The sequence below is a fragment of the Aedes aegypti genome, chromosome 2 (assembly GCF_002204515.2).
Source record: "Aedes aegypti strain LVP_AGWG chromosome 2, AaegL5.0 Primary Assembly, whole genome shotgun sequence".
Taxonomy (NCBI): domain Eukaryota; kingdom Metazoa; phylum Arthropoda; class Insecta; order Diptera; family Culicidae; genus Aedes; species Aedes aegypti.
The window spans coordinates 303,424,487-303,442,974 of record NC_035108.1 but is presented as its reverse complement, the minus strand read 5'-3'; the positions used below and the strand labels follow the sequence as shown (position 1 = coordinate 303,442,974).

At 45.6% G+C, this 18,488-nt stretch overlaps 1 protein-coding gene across 18 annotated transcripts in view; it reads left to right on the top strand.

Moving 5' to 3' along the window:
* LOC5574500 (nuclear receptor coactivator 2) overlaps positions 1 to 18,488 on the top strand; it is a 567,167-nt gene that overhangs the window by 536,577 nt on the left and 12,102 nt on the right. For 9 of the 18 annotated variants that reach the window (XM_021845564.1, XM_021845563.1, XM_021845561.1 and 6 more), the window contains 11 exons: positions 4,251 to 4,661; positions 4,719 to 5,016; positions 5,076 to 6,181; positions 12,957 to 13,172; positions 13,482 to 13,565; positions 13,631 to 14,825; positions 14,919 to 15,107; positions 15,171 to 15,436; positions 15,496 to 15,760; positions 16,090 to 16,227; positions 16,924 to 17,469. In XM_021845564.1, the coding sequence (XP_021701256.1) occupies positions 4,251 to 4,661; positions 4,719 to 5,016; positions 5,076 to 6,181; positions 12,957 to 13,172; positions 13,482 to 13,565; positions 13,631 to 14,825; positions 14,919 to 15,107; positions 15,171 to 15,436; positions 15,496 to 15,760; positions 16,090 to 16,227; positions 16,924 to 17,469 (4,714 nt within the window). The remainder of the gene's footprint in view (positions 1 to 4,250; positions 4,662 to 4,718; positions 5,017 to 5,075; positions 6,182 to 12,956; positions 13,173 to 13,481; positions 13,566 to 13,630; positions 14,826 to 14,918; positions 15,108 to 15,170; positions 15,437 to 15,495; positions 15,761 to 16,089; positions 16,228 to 16,923; positions 17,470 to 18,488) is intronic. The other 9 variants (XM_021845568.1, XM_021845569.1, XM_021845571.1 and 6 more) reach the window with 9 other exon arrangements.

Below are 18,488 nucleotides of genomic sequence, written 5' to 3'. Positions count from 1 at the left end.
TGGACTGAAGAGCTCATTATGATGATTAATTCTTCTTCAAAAATATGCTGTCCTTCGAAATTCAACTATGAAATTCATTTCAATTACATGCTAACTGTTAAAATTCCGTATTGTTTCAATTTCCGGCCAAACGGTATTCGGCCAAATGGCATTCGGCCAAATGACCCTTTCGGCCAAATGGCGTTCGGCCAAACGGCATTCGGCCAAATGGCGTTCGGCCAAATGACCCGGAACCCAAATTTATTATGCGAAACAATCTCACGTAAAATATGTTTATTCGTAAAGGGTCATTCTCGTACTATTTCCATTGGAATAATTTAACAGCTGCTGTCTACTCCTTTTAAAAATATCCCATCTTTAATACTAGGGTTTAGTTTGACTCCCACTTTTGATAATATAAAATAAAAATGTTATAAAAAATCATTGTTTTCGAACATTTAAGGAATCTTGGACCCCTAGAGATCTACAAAATATATAAAAACAATGGTTTGTAAGAAATTTAGCTGTAGAAATATTTATTTGACATAATTCACGAAAATCAAACATTTTCAAAAATCTCAACGGGACAACCTGTCATCGTAATTCCTCAAAGTTCCCCTCATACAAAAGTTTGACTGTAATATCCTTAGCTACCATTTGAAGTTTCAGCCCCAAGTTTTCCAACAAAGTGAAACTTCGAGACACCCTATTCTACATCTTCTAATAGATATCACCATTTTTTATGTTTTAGTAAGGAAGGTAATGGTAATAGAAAAAGTTTGATTACCGTTTGGACTTTTTCAGTATGGGACGAGTCTGGGATTGACCTTGAATTCATGCCCATCTGCTTAACGTGCAATAACAGTGGCCATTAGACCATACCCTCAAAAAAAAATATTGAACTTCAAAATCTATTCGAAGTGCTAAATTCTTTTTAATTATTTTCGAATTGACGCATTTAAAGCAAAATGGCCTTGACAGAAAGTAGAAAGAAACAAAGGTTGAAATAAATAACCGATATATCATGAACCGTTTTCTCTTTTACGAAATTCGCAAGAAAATCCGTCAGCAATTTCACCAGAAAAAAAATTTAACTAGTAGACCCCTACATTAGACTTGTTTTAAAGTGCTCTTTAATATTCATTAAATCATTTGACGAAATGGATTGCGTCAGTCTACTTTAATTTTTCTACGAGATACCTTAAAATTTTTCCCCAAAAATACTTGAATAGTTGCTTTTTAATCTCTTCCAGGTATTGCCTCAGCAATAACTCCTGTTATGTTCAAAAGTTTTCCCCAGATATTTGTTTAGTACATGTTTAGTACAATAATGACCGAGAATACCTCTGCATCTCCACAATCAACACAATCAAGGGAGGAAAAATATCTGGGAGTCACCTTTGGTCGGTGATGTGATTCATGGATAGGGAGGAGAAATACGTTGTTTACTTAAAACTAGTTTTGCATTTTTGTCTCGCGCTGAAAATAAATTAAAAGAAGTGTAAAAAAAATGGTCAACATTCTTAATATCGAGCTATTTAAAGGTTATTTTTAGTAATCAAAAAGAGAAGAAAGCTATGTATAATAAAATTATATAAAACAAAAATAAGGTTTAACGCCGACACTTGAAGTGACAAACCGTCCATAGTTTGTTTGAAAATTCTACTAATGTTACGTTGCAACGATAAAAAATGCGTTACTATAAGCATGAAACGAGCTCACCAGTTGGTAATCGGTCCTCGACTGAACACGTATATATTCTCGCACTCGCACAACATGAATCAGATATGACGACACGATAAAAGGAAACAAAAACACGATTGCGTTGGCTTCCACGACGCCCTGCCCAGCAGAACGCAACTCGATTGCTTGGAATTCCACGACGAACTACCCAGCATCAAGTGTGCAATCGGAGGAAAAAAAATCGACCTATAACGGTCACTTAAACTCTTGAAGAAGTATAACTCATCAAAAGGGCATATACAGAAAAACAGTTTATAGTATTTTTAAGAAAACTCCTTAGAAGTCCTTATACAATCGTATAGTTTGGAGGCATGGATATTAGTTAGAAGCTGAATCATGATTTCAATTAGCTATCCGGATTTCTATTCCAATTGTCCAAAATATAAGGTAAAAAGAAGAAGCGTATGGAGTATGAATCATGTAAAGTCCACACAGTTCAAAATCAAAATCTTAAAAAACTATTCGAAGTGGTTTTAAAGTTTGATAACTCTGAAAAATCATATGGCGCGATTTATTTTATATGCCCTTTTGATGAGTTATACTTCTTTAAGGGCTTAAGTGTCCGTAATATGAGTCAATGTGGATATAAAAACCTTTTTTTTTTTTGCACTATCGTAACCTATCGGAAAAAAAATTAAATTTCTTGAAAACTGCTTGGGGCAAGTATAAGAGGAGTCTCGGTAGCTTAAGAGTAAAATCATCAATTAGATCTCTGGAGGAATCTTAGTTTTATTCTTAGTGACGAATCACTTAGCAAATCATTGTTCTATAATGGACACAGGCGGAGTTCATAATAGGCATAAGGACAACAGTTTTCCAAATGAATATTTCACGGGAAAAATAGAATAATTTTGTAAGTCTTGAAGGCTACTATGAAGTTAAAACATGGAACTTATTAATAGGCTGCACAAAATCTAAATCCGTCTAAAATATCATTGCAGAAAGCGTCGAGATTGAATCTCAGCTACTAGCACTGAAACCTGATTATTAATATGCTCGGAAGATTTGTGGAGAAATTCGTAACGAATATTGTTTCTAAATTCATAGGAAAATGCTTGATAATATCTTTGCCAAACTGTTGACATGATTTTTTTTTCATTTTTTGCTAATTTCCGGTAGAATCTTCACAGATATCTATGAGAGATGTACACACTAAGATAGTTCGGTAAAAACTACTGAGTTTTGGACTACCAAACCATTGCAGTTTTTGAAAATATCACAGCACGTCTAGTTTTCCAGATATTTGCTGTTAAAAATGCACTATTTAACGAATTCTGGCAACTTGTTTGCAAATTTACCAGCTTGTATGGCGATTTATTTGCTTAATTTGCCACAGAATTCAAACATCATGTGTTAAACAATACTTATCAACAATATTCATAATTCATTTGATGCTTTTGAAAAGTATTATATTTTGCCACATAAAAAAACGAAAACTATTATACGGAGACTGAAAGCATGATGAAAAAACGCGGTTCAATCGAAATGTAATCGTATAATTGAAACCGAATTATATTTTAAATGAAAGTTCAAGTCCTTTTTTGCATGCTTGGTAGATTGGATCACTTTAGTGTTTCATAAATCATAGTTCTCGCGTTCAGTATCATAAGGGCGTTACTGCAATGATCGATTTCTTTGCATCGATTTTCTCTCCAAACTAATAACTTGGCCATGCGAAAAAATCTGTTGAAGTAAATTATCTGTTAAAGTTAAATGAATGATATTGAAATTAATCCGAACTATTATATGGATTGCAAACAAAATTTTCGCTACCACATTTCAGCGCATTATTCAATAATAAAATAACACTTTTTCCATATCGCCCGAAATGTTAAGCCTCCGAAATAGCTTTTTGTTGACAGTGAGTACGAGCACGAAAACACGATTCCGCTTTTATGCGATCCACGCGATTCTATCACGTCTTCGATTCGTAAACACAATTTCAATCAGCTCCATCCCATCTCTTCTGCAAACCATCGTGCCTTCCCTCCATAATAGTAGCACCTACCACACACTGATGTAATACTAAGAGCGCCTGACGAAGACGCCAACGGATTATAAATAATACGGAATATCATGCTTTGTGGCCAACCTCTCTTTCCCGAACCCTACTTCACCTGTTGCTGCAATACTCGTTCGCAAAGCCTTATCACCCCCATTCACAATCCCATCGTTTCCCTTCTTCCGAACGTAACTGGATGCCTCGTTAGAGGGGATGTTCGAGGATGCACCGGCTTTCTCAAGTGCGGTCCAGAAACGAGTTGAGCACAAGGGCCGCGGCTTTGATAATGCTTCTTTGGGCCGAGAGTTCTCATCCATTAGTAATCACGCGGCTTCGACCGTACTCGACAATTCGCGTAAATTAGAGGATTATGTAATTTTTGTTTTTTTGCGGCCAAGAATAAACTCCGAAAAGTGCACACATAAGTGTGAGATGTTGATAAAGCACTTAGCAGCCGCTTCTCAGTCGGCACCTGCGAGTATATAGCATAGTCACTAATGGCGCTTTCCTTGTGGTTTGTTTACAGTTTCGTCGCTTATTGGAGCAGGGAAACCGAGATTTGACCGGATCAAACCGCTGCTCCAAGTGCTCACCCGATTGCAGCGACTCCTGCAAGCTGCACCCGGTTCAACAGGGCGAGGTATCCTCAACCGAGCCCCCACTGCCGGAACCGTCCGTCAACGGACACTCGCCGGAAAAGTCGGCCTATTTCGAGGCGGTCAAGTACTACATCTCCAACGTCGGCTGGGTCCTGCTCGAGATCAACTCCGAGGGCGTCATCGAGTGTGCCACCGACAACGTGCTGGACGTGCTGCACTACACTCGCACCGAGCTGCACGGCCAGTCCATCTATTCGTACCTGCATACTGGTGATCATTCAAAGTTGAGTCCTATTTTAAATAAGAATTCGTTTGAGCTAAACTGGGATCAAAATGAGGTAAGGATCTCCGCGGTATTGCTTGACCTGGGACTAACTTTGCCTCTTCACTTACAGTTTCTACAACCACCAAAGCGAACGATCCGTACGAAGATTCGCTGGCTTCTGAAAACCCCTGAGAGCGCCAACGATACCATCGAACAGAAGCAGCAACGCCAGGAGAAGTACAAGGACCTGCTCATCATCTCCGCTCCCGTTAAGGATGATACGGACGCCGAGTCGTCATCAGTGCTTTGTCTAATCACACTCCCAGAGGACGAACATCATCAGGGCCCCGCTATCGAGAGCCACACTATGCCACAGACGCTGGACGAGCAGCTGACGCTCAAGCTGGACATGACTGGTGCCGTCATAGGTAAGTCTCAACATCTTTCATTATTAAGATCCTTATAGCGAGTCCAATTTATCTCACAGACTTCGACGCAGCGACGCTAAGGAAACAATTCACGGATTATCTTACCAAAGAGACTGTACGGTCAATCCACGATCTCTGCCACTTCCAGGATCGGCCTCGGCTGAACGAACACCTTCAGAATGTGATGAACGCGAACGGTGCGGCCCAGGTGTCGTCGTATCGGTTGCGCCTGGGAGGACCGGACGTGTACGTGCATGTCAAGGCCCAGACGAGATTATTCCGCAACAACAAACCGAACGAGCCGGACTTCATAATGGCCATTCACACGATACTGAACGACAACGAGGTGGCTATGGTGGAGAGTGGCCTGAACAATCCATCCTCGTCTTCGTCATCCAGTCTGGCTATTCCTAGTACTAGTAGCGGAAGTGGCAGCAGTACGGCACGTCAAATGCAGCAGATCACCCAAGGAGTCAGTAATATGGGTGGACCGTTGATGTCCAGCATACTGAACGGAAGCGGAAATAGTGGTGGGCCCGGAGGACCAAGTGGTCTCCAGGGTGCTCTGGGATCGGTAGTTTCACCTAGGAGTTCTAACCTACATTCGTCCCTTCTAAGCCAACAGTCGTCGGACGGTTCAAGCTTCTTCCCTTCGGAGTTTGAGTTCGAATTTCCACATTCCACATACGACATGGAGTCCGTCGGGGTCAACTGGGACTCGAGACCGGACTCGCGAACTAGCGTTACGCCGGTCAGTACTCCGCGGCCTCCATCGGTAACGGCGTACAGCCCGGCTGCGGCTTCACTGTGCCCCTCGCCGCTGACGTATCAACCCAGCAGTGCCGGAGGGCAACCTTCTCCCTCGAACAACCAACAGGTTAACAACAACAATAACAACAGCAGTATGACCAACAACAACGCGGGTCTGTTCGGGGGCTTCCAGTGTCAGTTCGACGACAAGGACAAGGTCCAGGAACAAATCCAACAACAGCAGCAACAACTTCAGCAACAGCAGCAACAACAACAGCACCAGCAACAGATGGCCTCACACGACTCAGAGCGATTGCGAAATCTACTGACAACCAAACGACCTCACTCCAATGCCTCGTCCTCGTCCGGGATGGATATGGACCATGACCACCGGAATCCGAACCGGATTTTGAAGGTGAGTGCGTTTGCTCGGGAAAGTGTGTGTTATTGTAAGCGGGAAACTTTGACGATTTGGGAATTGGTCAGGAAACGGTGTCGGTCGGGATCATTTTTTTGAAGTGGTTAAAGACATACGGGTTTTCTTGAACTGTAAAAATTCATAGCTGAGGACTTACAGCTTTCGTAGCAGCGTAGGGGTGTATTTAAAAAAAAAACCATTCATTGTCCCAAACGCAGCTACATCTATCACACAATGTAGGACGAGCTTCATTTACGCAGTTTCTATTTAGAACAAGTTTGAAGGTTTCCATGTAGGACAAAACCGAGATGATAGCTAATGAGATTTCGGTGGAATGGAACATCCTGGTATTCTGATGACATAGCGTATCCATGTCATCCTCAAAGTTGATCAACGGTTCGAGACGGCTCTGATCATTTCGTTTAGTTAAAGTTTCACCTTCCAGGCGGATGTACAAGTCTAGCATCTTTTCAAATGTTCATCCGACAGGCATATCCAACGTGGCTAGCGAAGGTGAGCTTATCATCGATCATTACCCCAAGATGCCTAAGGGATCGCTTGGACTCTATGGTGTCTACCTACCGAGATAAGCGCCCGTTGCTCGGACTTACGGTTGTTGACCACCACCACCTCAGTCTTGTGACGGGCCAGTCCTAGTTTCCTAGACTTCATCCATTCCTCAACTATGGAAATAGAGTGCGCTGCTGTCAACTCTACTTCCTCCATCGATTCGCCATAGACCACTAGGGTGATGTCGTCGATGGAGCCAACAATCTTAACACCCGTCGGAAGGGGCAGCCTCAGTACGTCATCGTACATCACATTCCATAACATCGGGCCCAGGAGTGAACCTTGAGGTACTCTCGCGGTAATTCGAACGCTTTTCTGCCATACAGTAGAAATTTACCATCTGCCATACAGTAGAATCCTACCATCAAAATAGCTTTCTAGAAGCTTACACAACTGCACCGGTACCTTGAGGCGGTGAAGTGCGTGGGCTATTGCTTCCCAGCTTGCGCTGTTGAACGCATTCTTTGCATCCAGAATGACAACTCGATTGCTATCTCAGCTGAACGACCGACTGGGTAGCGTCCAGAGTAGATTTACCTTTTCTGAATCCAAACTGGTTGTTGGATAGGCCGTCCGCACCTTCCGTATACGGTACTAGCCTGTCGAGGATCAAACTCTCCAACAATTTGCCCGTAGTATCTAGTAGACAGATCGGTCTATACGCCGACGGGTCACCTGGTGGTTTCCCCGCCTTTGGTAGTAGCACCAATTACTGTCGCTTCCATACATCCGGGAAGATTCCTTGATCAATGCAGCGTTGCATCGTGATTGTGAACATGTCCTTCATCTCCCGCATACGGCGCTGGGGGGCATGGGCTTGTGGGATGATGCGGAAAGAGTACATCTGTAGGCTCACTCCACTCTGTAGGTGTCACCGCACGGACTGGAATTGGCACTCTGGCATAGACCATCAAAGCATGCCCGTTTTCGACACTTGATTTCCTTTTTGAGAGCCAACTTTGCTTCTCTGAATGCTGCACCGCGTTCTTCACCTTGTTGTTCTGTGCGTGCGCGTTGCATTTTTCGTTTAGGTCAAGAGTGTTCCGTTCGCGCCTCAGGGCTTCAGTGAATACTTCGGCGTCGAAGCGCGCTGTTTTCCAACCTCGAGCTTGCGTCGAGTTACATCGCGCTCCCTTCCGCCCGCCTGGTTTTATGAGTATAACCATCATCAATGGGCCAGTTCATGGTACCTAAAAGGTTTGGACTACAAAACGTCACGTCGATAATCGATTCTGCACCATTTCTGCGGAAGGTACTCACTGTACCCGCGTTTGCCAACTCTACATTTAATGCGGCCAGGGATTCCAACAATAGTTGGTCTTGTTGGTTGGTGCAGTGGCTACCGCACTCTACTGCCCATGCATCAAAGTCACCAGCTATCGCCACTGGCTGCCGATTAGCTAGTTCGGCTATTATCCTGTCGACCATGTGGGAAAATTCAACATTCGACCACCTTGGGGGCGCGTAACTGTTCACTGTGTTACTTCCGTTTTGGCTGCTTTGATACTCCGCTGGTGCCCAGACATTTGGGTCCGCCCGTTAATTGTCCGTTGTCTGCTCTGTCGACATATATTGTACCTGCCTACAATCTCTTGCCTTAGGGCCTTCGGTACCGCATTTTCTGCACATCTTACTTCTGTCGGGACAGTGGAATTCCACGACTTATGGCCCATCCCGAAACACTTGAAGCAAACTTCAGGAGGCTGTTGTATGCTCAGCCGGCGAACCGACCAACCTATCTTGAATATGTCCAAGTTCTTCGCTTTGTTGGCCTCTACGATCGGCAGCCTGATCGTCGCCACCTGGGTGCCTTGCGGGCCTTTTCTAAGGTGGATGGCCTAACTGGATATGTCGATGTCACACTGCTCTTTGAGGGCAGCTGAGACCTCCGCTGCATCGGTGACCTCATCCAGATTTACACTGGAGAGTCGCTTCAGCAGTAAGGGATCTTACATCAACCTCGTCGCCAAGTACTTCTTGTGCCAGTTGCTTATAGACTGCACCCTTTTGCTTGGCGTCCTTCTTTAAGACTTGGATCATTTCACCAATCCTGGTCCGCCTTATGTTCCGCACATCTGCGCTCAATTGCGATAACTTATCCGTGCTTCGCATCGGCTTCAGAACCTTTTCGCTTCCTCCGTTTTGATAACGAGAGCCTCGCCTAAATTCCGACGTTTCACTGTTTTCGGTTTAGCATTCTCCTTTTGCTCCGTTTTCGGTTCTCGCCTTTCTTTCTTTATTCCGACTCGTATCCACGGGTTGCTGTTGCCTTGCGGATGTGGTTCCTGTGAATGCACTGCCTGGTTCGCGCTATCCCATGAGTCTTTTTCTTGACTTTCTTAGCCTTAGTCTTGGTGTTGGCCTTTCCACCGTTGCCATGTCCTCTTGATCGCGGTTCTTGGCTCGTGCCAGCTTTTTCGCTCTGGAGGACGACCGCATATGTTACTTTTCCCTTAGCAACCCTATGTCTTTTCGTCACGTATTTATCCTCGGAATGTCCTCTCTTTTGCATCGCGTATCGAATAATATCATCAGATATATTCGCGTTGCCTGTGAAGGAAAAAACTTCTGTCTGACACGACTTAGTGTCTCTCTTGCCAAGTTGTGCCTTGGCTTTCTCGTAGTCCTGCTATGCAGCTAGGACTGATTATCGCAATTTCAGAAGACTTGTTTTCAAGTCTTTGCTGATATTGCTTTTGCTCTTAACAAACTCGATGATGACATCGACTTGCTCAGCAGCTATCGGAATTTTCGGAAATCCCTATTCCGATCCATGGCCTCGATTAGTCCCGGGCCATCGGTCACCTCACATGTTGCACTGGAGCGGTCAGCGCCTGCCGTCGTCACAGTATCTAGGCTTTTGCCCCCACTGTTCTCGCTGAAGTCGATATTTCTCGCCTCCTTTCTTGGCGGGAACCTTAGACGGTTACTGATGGGTCCAAAAGCCTCTGCTTTACATTCCGCTAGTTGTTTGTTTTGGTTGATCATCTCTTATGAGTCCTTCTAATAGCTGCTATCCATCTCCGTTGGAATAGTCGCTTTTGTGATCCCATGGTTATCTACGCAAGCAGGGCATGAAAGGGTTGACATAGTCCTTTATGGGGACTATGTTCAGAGCCGGATCGGTGCAAGTCAGGTTATGGCATCTGAGCCTACTCCCGCCCAGTTGGAACAACCAGGCGACGGATTTGGAACGTATTCTAAGGCCTGCTTACTGGTTTTACGGGACGGAGGCAGCCTGCGCCATTAGCCCACTCACCGTTTCGGGCCAGTGTCACCCGACCCTACTAACGGAGTAAAATGTCAACGCATATTATCCAGTACATATACCGTTACTTATCCTTAGTCGTGCGCTGCAAGTATACATAATTGGGGGCGTACTGGCGTTGGTCCTAATGTGCTCGAAGCACTCCTACTCGAAGTTCCATGCCTTGTCCGTTTTTATCGCACCCGGTATGCCATAATCAGGATCTTACTGGCATCAATCCTGATGTGCCGGTTGGCACTCCTGTTAGTTTGGGGTAGGGTGCTTTGGTACTTTAAGCGGCAACGATCACTATGACAGAGTCGCATTCGGTATTATGTGGTTTTTATGAAGGTTCATCAGAGCCCACTGTGAACTCCACACATCCTGGGCAACTCAACAGCTCGCAGAGCCCCTGGGGGGGGGTTCGTTAAGCCCCTGAACTTTCGTTCCAGCTGCCCCGGTTGATCTTACTTCATAACGCACCACGTAAAGGTGATCTATCTACGTTACGGGAACTGTAACGTCGTAGTGCTGCCGCTACCTTTCGAGCACCTCACGTTCGTTCGTGAGAAAATTTCCGTCACAGTCTCTGGACATGTCGGCTTGCGGCACGAAGCCTTTGCGCGAACGGTTTAGCTTCTCCTAGAACTTCCGTGTGTCTTTAGCGCGGAACAGCTCTCCCATCGCTTTGCGATCTCGTCCTTCTTGCTGTCGCTTCTTTCTCCGGAAGATCAAGTTTTGCCTGTTTGTCGCCTGTTTATATCGTGCCTCGTTCGCTCTCGTGCGGAGTATTCTCGCCCTTGCTGCATTCTCCTCATTCTTCAACTGCTCGCATTCGCCGTCGTACCAGTCGTTTCTCTGATTCGGGGCCGCTGAACGTAGTGCTGCTGTTGTGCTACCTATGGCGGATCGTATATGTCTCCAGCCATCTTCAAGAGTGGCGGCGCCACCGTAGGTAGGGTCACTTTCCACTGCTGCGCGTAATCTTGGGCTACTTCTGAGTCCCGTAGCCACTCGATGTTGATCCGCGGCGTTCGGCTTCGACGCGAATTGGTCAACGTCGAAAGTTTTGTAGCGCATTCATACAGCAGCTAGGTAATGATCTGAATAGGTATGCGCACTGCGGTATGTGCAAACATTGGTGATGTCAGAGAAGAATTTGGCTATTCGGTTTGATTATCGGGTGATCTCCAGGTGGCCTTATGGATATCTTTTGCGGGGGAAGAAGGTGCTTCGGGCTACCATACCACGAGAGACTGCTAAGTTCCGCTTGATCACCGGTCTGTGCATCTTCTCTCGTCCTACATGTGCGTTCATGTCAACAACAACGATTTTCATGTTACGCGACGAGCATCCGTCATATATCTGCTCTAGCTGCGCGTAAAACATCTCCTTTTCGTCGTCGGGGATCCCTTTGTGTGGACATTGTACGTTGATAATGCTGTAGTTGAAGGAACGGCCTTTTATTCTCATCTGGCACATCTTTGCGGCTGCCACCCGATAACGCGTTTTCCCAACATACTATGTAACCAGTTCCTAGTTCATTTGTATTGTCATAGCTTTAGTAGAAGGTAGCCGCTCGATTCCGCTTCTTCACACCTTCTGTCCCGTCCAACAACGTTTCTGCAGCACTACGATATTGAAGAGACGGGAATATAGTTCGTCATAGATCAACCTGCGTCGTAACCTGCGAAACCAAGTGACTTGCAGTTCAATGTTCCAAGTTTCCAATCGTAATCCTTATTTCGTCGCGTGGGTCTTTGCCGATTGTTCCGAGTCGTAATATCTCCTTTGTTATTCGCAATAAGGATTTTTACGGTTGGCTTATTGGGCCTACGCCAACACTCCTGACTAGCCGGAGCGCCATCGTGCTAGCTCTGTTTAACGTCCTAACTAGCACTAGGACGATCGCACTGATGGGGCTACTACCTTGGATCTAGCTGAGCATACAGCATTTCTCACTCAGCCGCTGGATACCAGAACAGACGCACCTCCTGAGGAACAGATGCTCGAGACGTACATTTTCAATCTAGCTGATGTCAGAAGGACAACAGTGCCCAGACTGCACTGCCAGCTAAGTACGCAACGCTTAGCTGGCGGTCTTTGTCATCGTTTGACCCGTGGAAGCCTGAGGTAGTAACTTGTGAATATCAGAGCTGTGTTGGACGCCCCGCAGTTTCCTACTATGCGGTATCAATTAATGTTCTAAATTGGGGGTTAACTGTACTTCAAAAACAGTTGTATTTGAGTCAATATAGATATGAACATAGTCTGATTTGAATAGGGTAACGACTGTTTATCTCGTTCATAATCGCTAACAGTTGGCGCCAGCTGCAAAAGTACAGACATCAACCTTTCGAACATTTAGTTTCTCTCACTGGTCGCCGAGCGGCGACACCGATGTTTGTATTCTACTCACTGATCGCGCTACGCTGGATTCTCAAATTTCTCAAACTTCCAACACAAGCGCATGGAAGAATGGTAGTCGAGGGCTGTCAAAACGTATGGAAAATAAAGAAAAACGTTAATTAATAGCAATTAGAAAAGTGTATAGAAAAAGTAGTGATTAGAAATCAAGCGTAATGTGAATAGATATCTTTGTTTTTAATTCATTTTCCATGGTCCTTTTTTGCTTACTACGACTGTAAAAGAGCCGTCTATTGCCTTTTCAGTTTTGAATATCGCCCTATTACCTTTTAAGAGCTAAATAATCAATCCATCATCCAGTTAATGAAACATGATTTGATCCCGACCGACCAAGGGTTAACATCCGACACTTTTCTTCTATCCCTACTCTTCTTCAGCATTGCTCTAAGCTCGTAAATTTCATCACGAGTAAAGTTTCATTTTCACTTTTGAACAACGAACAAAAAACCACCACATTTGACCTTAAGCAAACAACCCAATTCGCCATCCAAGTACCCACCATTCCGAACCGTTCTCGTATACTTGTAGGGCTTGCTAAATTCCGAAGAAGATAAGGATAGTAATGGAAATAAATTAAGTACCACAACTCTTTCACAACGTTTACCTCAGTCAGTTAGAGCCCATCAGTCGCAAGGTGGCGCTGTTGGTGGCGGTGGTGTTGGTGGTGGTGTTGTCAGTGCTGGCTTAGGGGGCGCCCGGCCAAGCACCGAACACAAGTCTGGTAGCAATAATATGCTATTGCAGGTAGGCTGTCGCTCTATCTATTTTCCTTTTTATTTATACTCATTTTGCATTTCATTTTTTCGGTTTTATTATTCTCTTTCTTTTTTTACTTTTTCACATAACTGAATAGCCACTTTCTCATAGTGTTTTGAATGAAGTTATCACTTCTTTACCAACTCCATTTTTGAATTTTGTATGCCAGCACTTGTTTACTAGTTTTCGTTTTGTGAAAAGTCTATTTTACCGACCTTGCTTCATTTAACTGACTGAGTGACGGAAACGGTAGTTGAACTTCCTTGACTAACCTAAAAATTAATTTCTCATTCTTAGCTACTCAACGATAAAAGTGACGATGACGATGCGGATGCGCGGAATCGGCCGAGTGAACTTCTTAGGCAGCTTCAGAAGGTCAAAGTATGAAAAACCTCCCATCAACCCAATATTCAAGCCACCGTCAACTAACCGTTTGTCGTTTTCAGGATGAACCCAAGCCGCACCAGGCCCCGCTGAAAGACGAAGAGCTGCTTCAGATGCTTCAAGTGCAGCGTAACGATCGGAAGCGATCCTCGACCGAACCGGACGAGGGAGCCGCAGCCAAACGATCCGATGATAAACCGTCCAAGTTGCGTGAGAAGAACAAAATGCTGGCCTCGCTATTGGCCAACCCGGCCAAAGCCCCGACACAGATGCTGGCAGGTCACTCGTCACTTCGAATTATCCCCGACATACCCACCTCGAACATCTCACGCCAGATGGGTAGCGTTACGAGCTCGACGGCCCCGAACCAAACCCTGAACAACAACAACCTTACCACTAGTAACAATAATCTGAAGCATGTACAACATCTGCGGATGCAGCAGCAACAGCAGATGCGCAAATCAGCTATGCCTTCACCATCGCAACAGCCACCTACTTCATCCGATATCTACCTCAGCCACCAGCAGCAACAACAGGCCCTGCTTCAGCAGCAGCTGATCGCCGCCCAGCAGCGCCAACAGAACTACGCTGCAGCTATCCAAGACTCGGGCATTGGCTCCGTTGGCAGTGGCCCGTTTGCAACGCCATCGACAGCTACTTCCACCACTAGCCATGCCACACCCGAATGGGATCCAGAGCTCAACGAAATACTTAACCATGTTATCGACATAGCACCCGACGTCAGCTTTGCCGATAGCGAACTCACTAGTTTCCTAGGTTCCATGGATCCATCGACATCCACAGCTCCATCCCAAGCAAGTCAGCAAGACATCCAAGAAAAGCTGGCAATAAATGCAATTCAGAAATCTCTGATGCGAGAAATAGAAAATGTCACCTCTCCCATGCAGTACAGCGGTAGTCCTCCAGCATATCCAATGCATGGAATGGGATCTGTTGGCTCACCGGCAGGTCAGATGTCACAACAAACTCCAGGCACCCCGACAACACCAAATCCCAATTTCACGCCCCCACCTGTCTACCAACCTCGACTACGCATGTCTGGACCAGGAGGACCAGGCGTAGGCCAGCTCGGAAATGGCGCTCCGAGTCCAAGTGCTATAGCTATGCAAAAGCTGTCCCATCAACAGCAGCAACGTGAGCGTATGCAGGAACAACAGCGACAGCGGTTGCTCCAACAGCAAAAACAGCAACAGATGGTAGTCCCGGTAAATGCCACAGCAAACGCCGATCTTAACCGTAAGTAACTTCACAGTTGTTCCCCTTTTTTTCATAGTCATTCTGCTTCCGTAGACATGTTTCATGATTTGAACCCTTACCACTTATTTACAGTGGGATTAACTCCAGGTATGCAGAATATCGAATCGTTACTGAACAATACCGTGGCGCCAAACGTTTCGCTCACTCGAGCCAATAGCGTAGTACCCGACTCGCAGCTTAGTCCTGGATTCTCGCCTAGCCAATTGATGCAACAACAGCTGAGCCCAAATCAGCGAACACAACTCAGTCCTCAGCAGACAGGTATGTTCCATTGTACAACCCGCCAGAATTTCCCCGCCAAACATCAAACCACATCCAACTCAGCAGGATTCCAAGGAAATCCCTTCAACAACAATCCGGGCCATCGGATGTCACCTCAGCAGCAGCAACAGCTGGTCGCAGCCGCTGGGTTTCAGCAAGGCAATCCAGGCAATCAGCAACTATCCCCTCGACAACCTCCGTTCAACACTTCTCAACAGCTGCCACAGGCCAATGCTGCTGCTCTCCAACAACAGCAGCAACAGCAGTGGCAACAAAACGCCCGCCTCTCCATTCAACAGCAAAACCCAATGCTCAATGCTCAACTATCGGTAGGTGCCCACAATCTGCTCCCCACTCAATCAAAACTTATTCCAAACTCTTGTCCTAGACGGTGCCCGGTTTCAATCCTGCAGCCGCAGCCAACCGACAATTCGTAGCACCCCAGCGACAACGATCGCTCAACTCACCAGGAACGCCACGACAGGGCTCGTTCGGTAGCACGGTGGATGGTAGCGGGTTCCCAGGACCTCCGAGTCCATCCCAACCCAACGCTGGCGCCGGACCTAACTTTGGAAATCCTGTCTTTGCCAATCAGCAAATGAGGCTTCAACGGCAGGGTAGCGTTCCTCCTCAAGCAACTCAGCATCTACCAGGTGAGTGTCCTAGCTAGTCTGCTCGAAACTGCTAACACGCGAATGCTTCCAATCACGCTTCACGAGAATGAATTAATCTGCTAGAATTTTAGTTGAAACGAACCCAACGGAGTTCCTTGAATGAATCAAAATTGGCCAAAGCACACACACATTTTTGACCTCATAAATTTGAGCTATTCTGTCTACGCGCAAACAGTCGTCTCTTGAACTGTAATTAGGGCATAAAACGGGAGCACTTTTAGTCACACACTGTAACAGACGTCATTCAGAGACACGGGGAGACATTTGTCAAGACCAACCACACGTCTAAACCGAGCTGTTTCCCACAGGATCGCCACGTCCCTCGTACGGTGGACATGGACCCGGTCCGGACACTAGTGGCTATGGGATGATGTTCAACAATGCCACAATGCAGCAGCAGCACTCTGCAGGCTCACCAGGCGATTACTTCAATCGCAGTCAAGCTGGTAAGCAGCACCAACCCATACCAAACTCAAAACATCCCCACAAAAGAAGTACATCCATACACATATCTACATCCCTGCACGTACACATTTCAATGTTCGATACATACACATTCTGTTCAACACATACCAAGCGCCTCCTTTATCTCCCTAAACCTATCTCATCTCTTCCGCTTCCGCATCTCCATACCGATTCCAAACAAAACTGAACGTTTTACATGTGCTGTGTAATTCTCTGTTGTCCGTTGCTGTCGTTGTGTGTTCTTGTGACCATTCATGTCGAAATTACTTTGAGCAAATCTCTCATAATTTGGCCGTTCCCAAGTCGAAATTCGGATTTCACGGGGGTTTCAAAATTATCCAGCTTTCTAACCAATTCCGCCTTCATCATGCAACCTTTGTACATACAAGATCAATTCACCCGATTCGGCATTGGCAGGTTCACCTCGAAATTGAGAGCACCCCTTTCATCTTACCCCAAGCCATACGCCGTCGAAGCGAGCGTGTCTTGACTAACCGATCCACACCACCCGCTGTAAATAAACCCCGCTGTAACTAAACTGTCTCTGCCTCTCTCGCTCGGGAACACTCCAGCGCGTGCCATCTAAGCGTTGTTCCGGCGAGAAAGAGATATGCTACCGAAATAGAAGGGTGGAATGAAGATCTCTAGCAAAAACCGGTCGTTTGTTCTTCTTGCAGGTGGCAACAACGGAGGTGGGCTGGGCACTTCGGAACACGTCCGGCAGGAGTTGAGGGCAGTGGTCTCGGGTAGGGCACAGAACGCAGCAAGTGGCGGTGTTGGCGGAGCGGGCGGCCTGCGAACACCGCAAAGCCCGATCGGAATGTCGCCCATGGGAGGAGTCGGAGTCGGTGGAAGTGGAGCCGGAGCTGGTACTGGCCCCGGTGGTGGTGGAAGCGGCGCCGGAAGTGGTGGTGGTGTCATGACGGGAATGGGCGGAGCCAACAACGTTGGCAGTACGAACAGTGCCGGGATGGGACCGGGTAGCAACGGTTCCGTACTAAGCCCCGGCATGGGCGGTATCACAGGGAATCTAGTTGGTAGTGGTGGAGGTGTTGGGGGGAGTGGAACGGGATCAGTCGGAGGAGGAGGAGGAGGTGGAGTAAATAGTTCTGGCAACGGAGACGGAATGCAAACATCACAGTTACCAGGTACGTCATCGTTACTCAACACGCCCGGCGACATCGATCCGTCAATGCTATTCAATTTTCACCTCGCGCCGAAAGGTTAGTGTTTGTCTACGACAGATTGACATACTTCTTCATCACATAGGTACACTAATGATACTAAACAAAAAACACTCACACCCACCCACTTTTTGTCAAGCACCGCCCACTCACTACTAATCCGAATTCACCTTCCCAAAAGAGAAAGAATTCGATGTCGCACCCAACTCAAGTCTACACCAACTAACCAAATTCTTCCCCTAATGTGGTGTTCTCTTCTTTCTCTCTATTTCTCTCTTCCCTTTATGTGAACTCTACCAAATCTCCACGCGTGAAATCCCGATTGTAAAAAAAATGTTAAAATACGCAACTTCTCATGTTTTTAAACTGCTAGAAGTTGGGACAACGCTATTAGATAGTAAATTCCTGGCGTCTAGCGATTGGCCTTCGGGAACCGACGAAAATGTCAACCCTGTCCAACGGGTAAGGAGATTTGACGATTGGCGTCCGAGTAGAAATCAGAAATCATTCCCCTCTTTTGCACCTTTTTTTTATAAATTTTTGGCGGGTAGTTGTCATTTGATAAATATTTAAAGATCTAAAAATCCAAGTTTTTTGATCCATTCTTTTCAACGAACATTGATCCATTGATTTTCATCACGACATATTATTTTCCTTTCTAAATTTGTTTCTTCAATAGTATGACAGGGGCTGATTTAAATTATAAGGATTTGATGTAGTGCTGGAAGACTCACATTCAAATCTCAATTATTGAATTCTCCCGCGAGAGAAAACTTACGCATGAGATTTTTATGCGAAATCACTTGCACACGCTCATGCCGTTAAAAATGACTCAATCATAAAACCCATCGAAATTCTATTAAACCTTTATGTTACTGTTTACATTAGAAAGGTTTGTTATATTTCTATCAGAAAAACAAAGTATAAGTACTGTGCGTGAAAAAACTGTGAAAGTATGAACTAGTGAGTCAAATGGATGGATCAATTCATGCATGATTTTTAAACTGTTGAGTTGCGTGAGCTACAACTCAAGCGTGAAATATCTCAAGCATGAGATA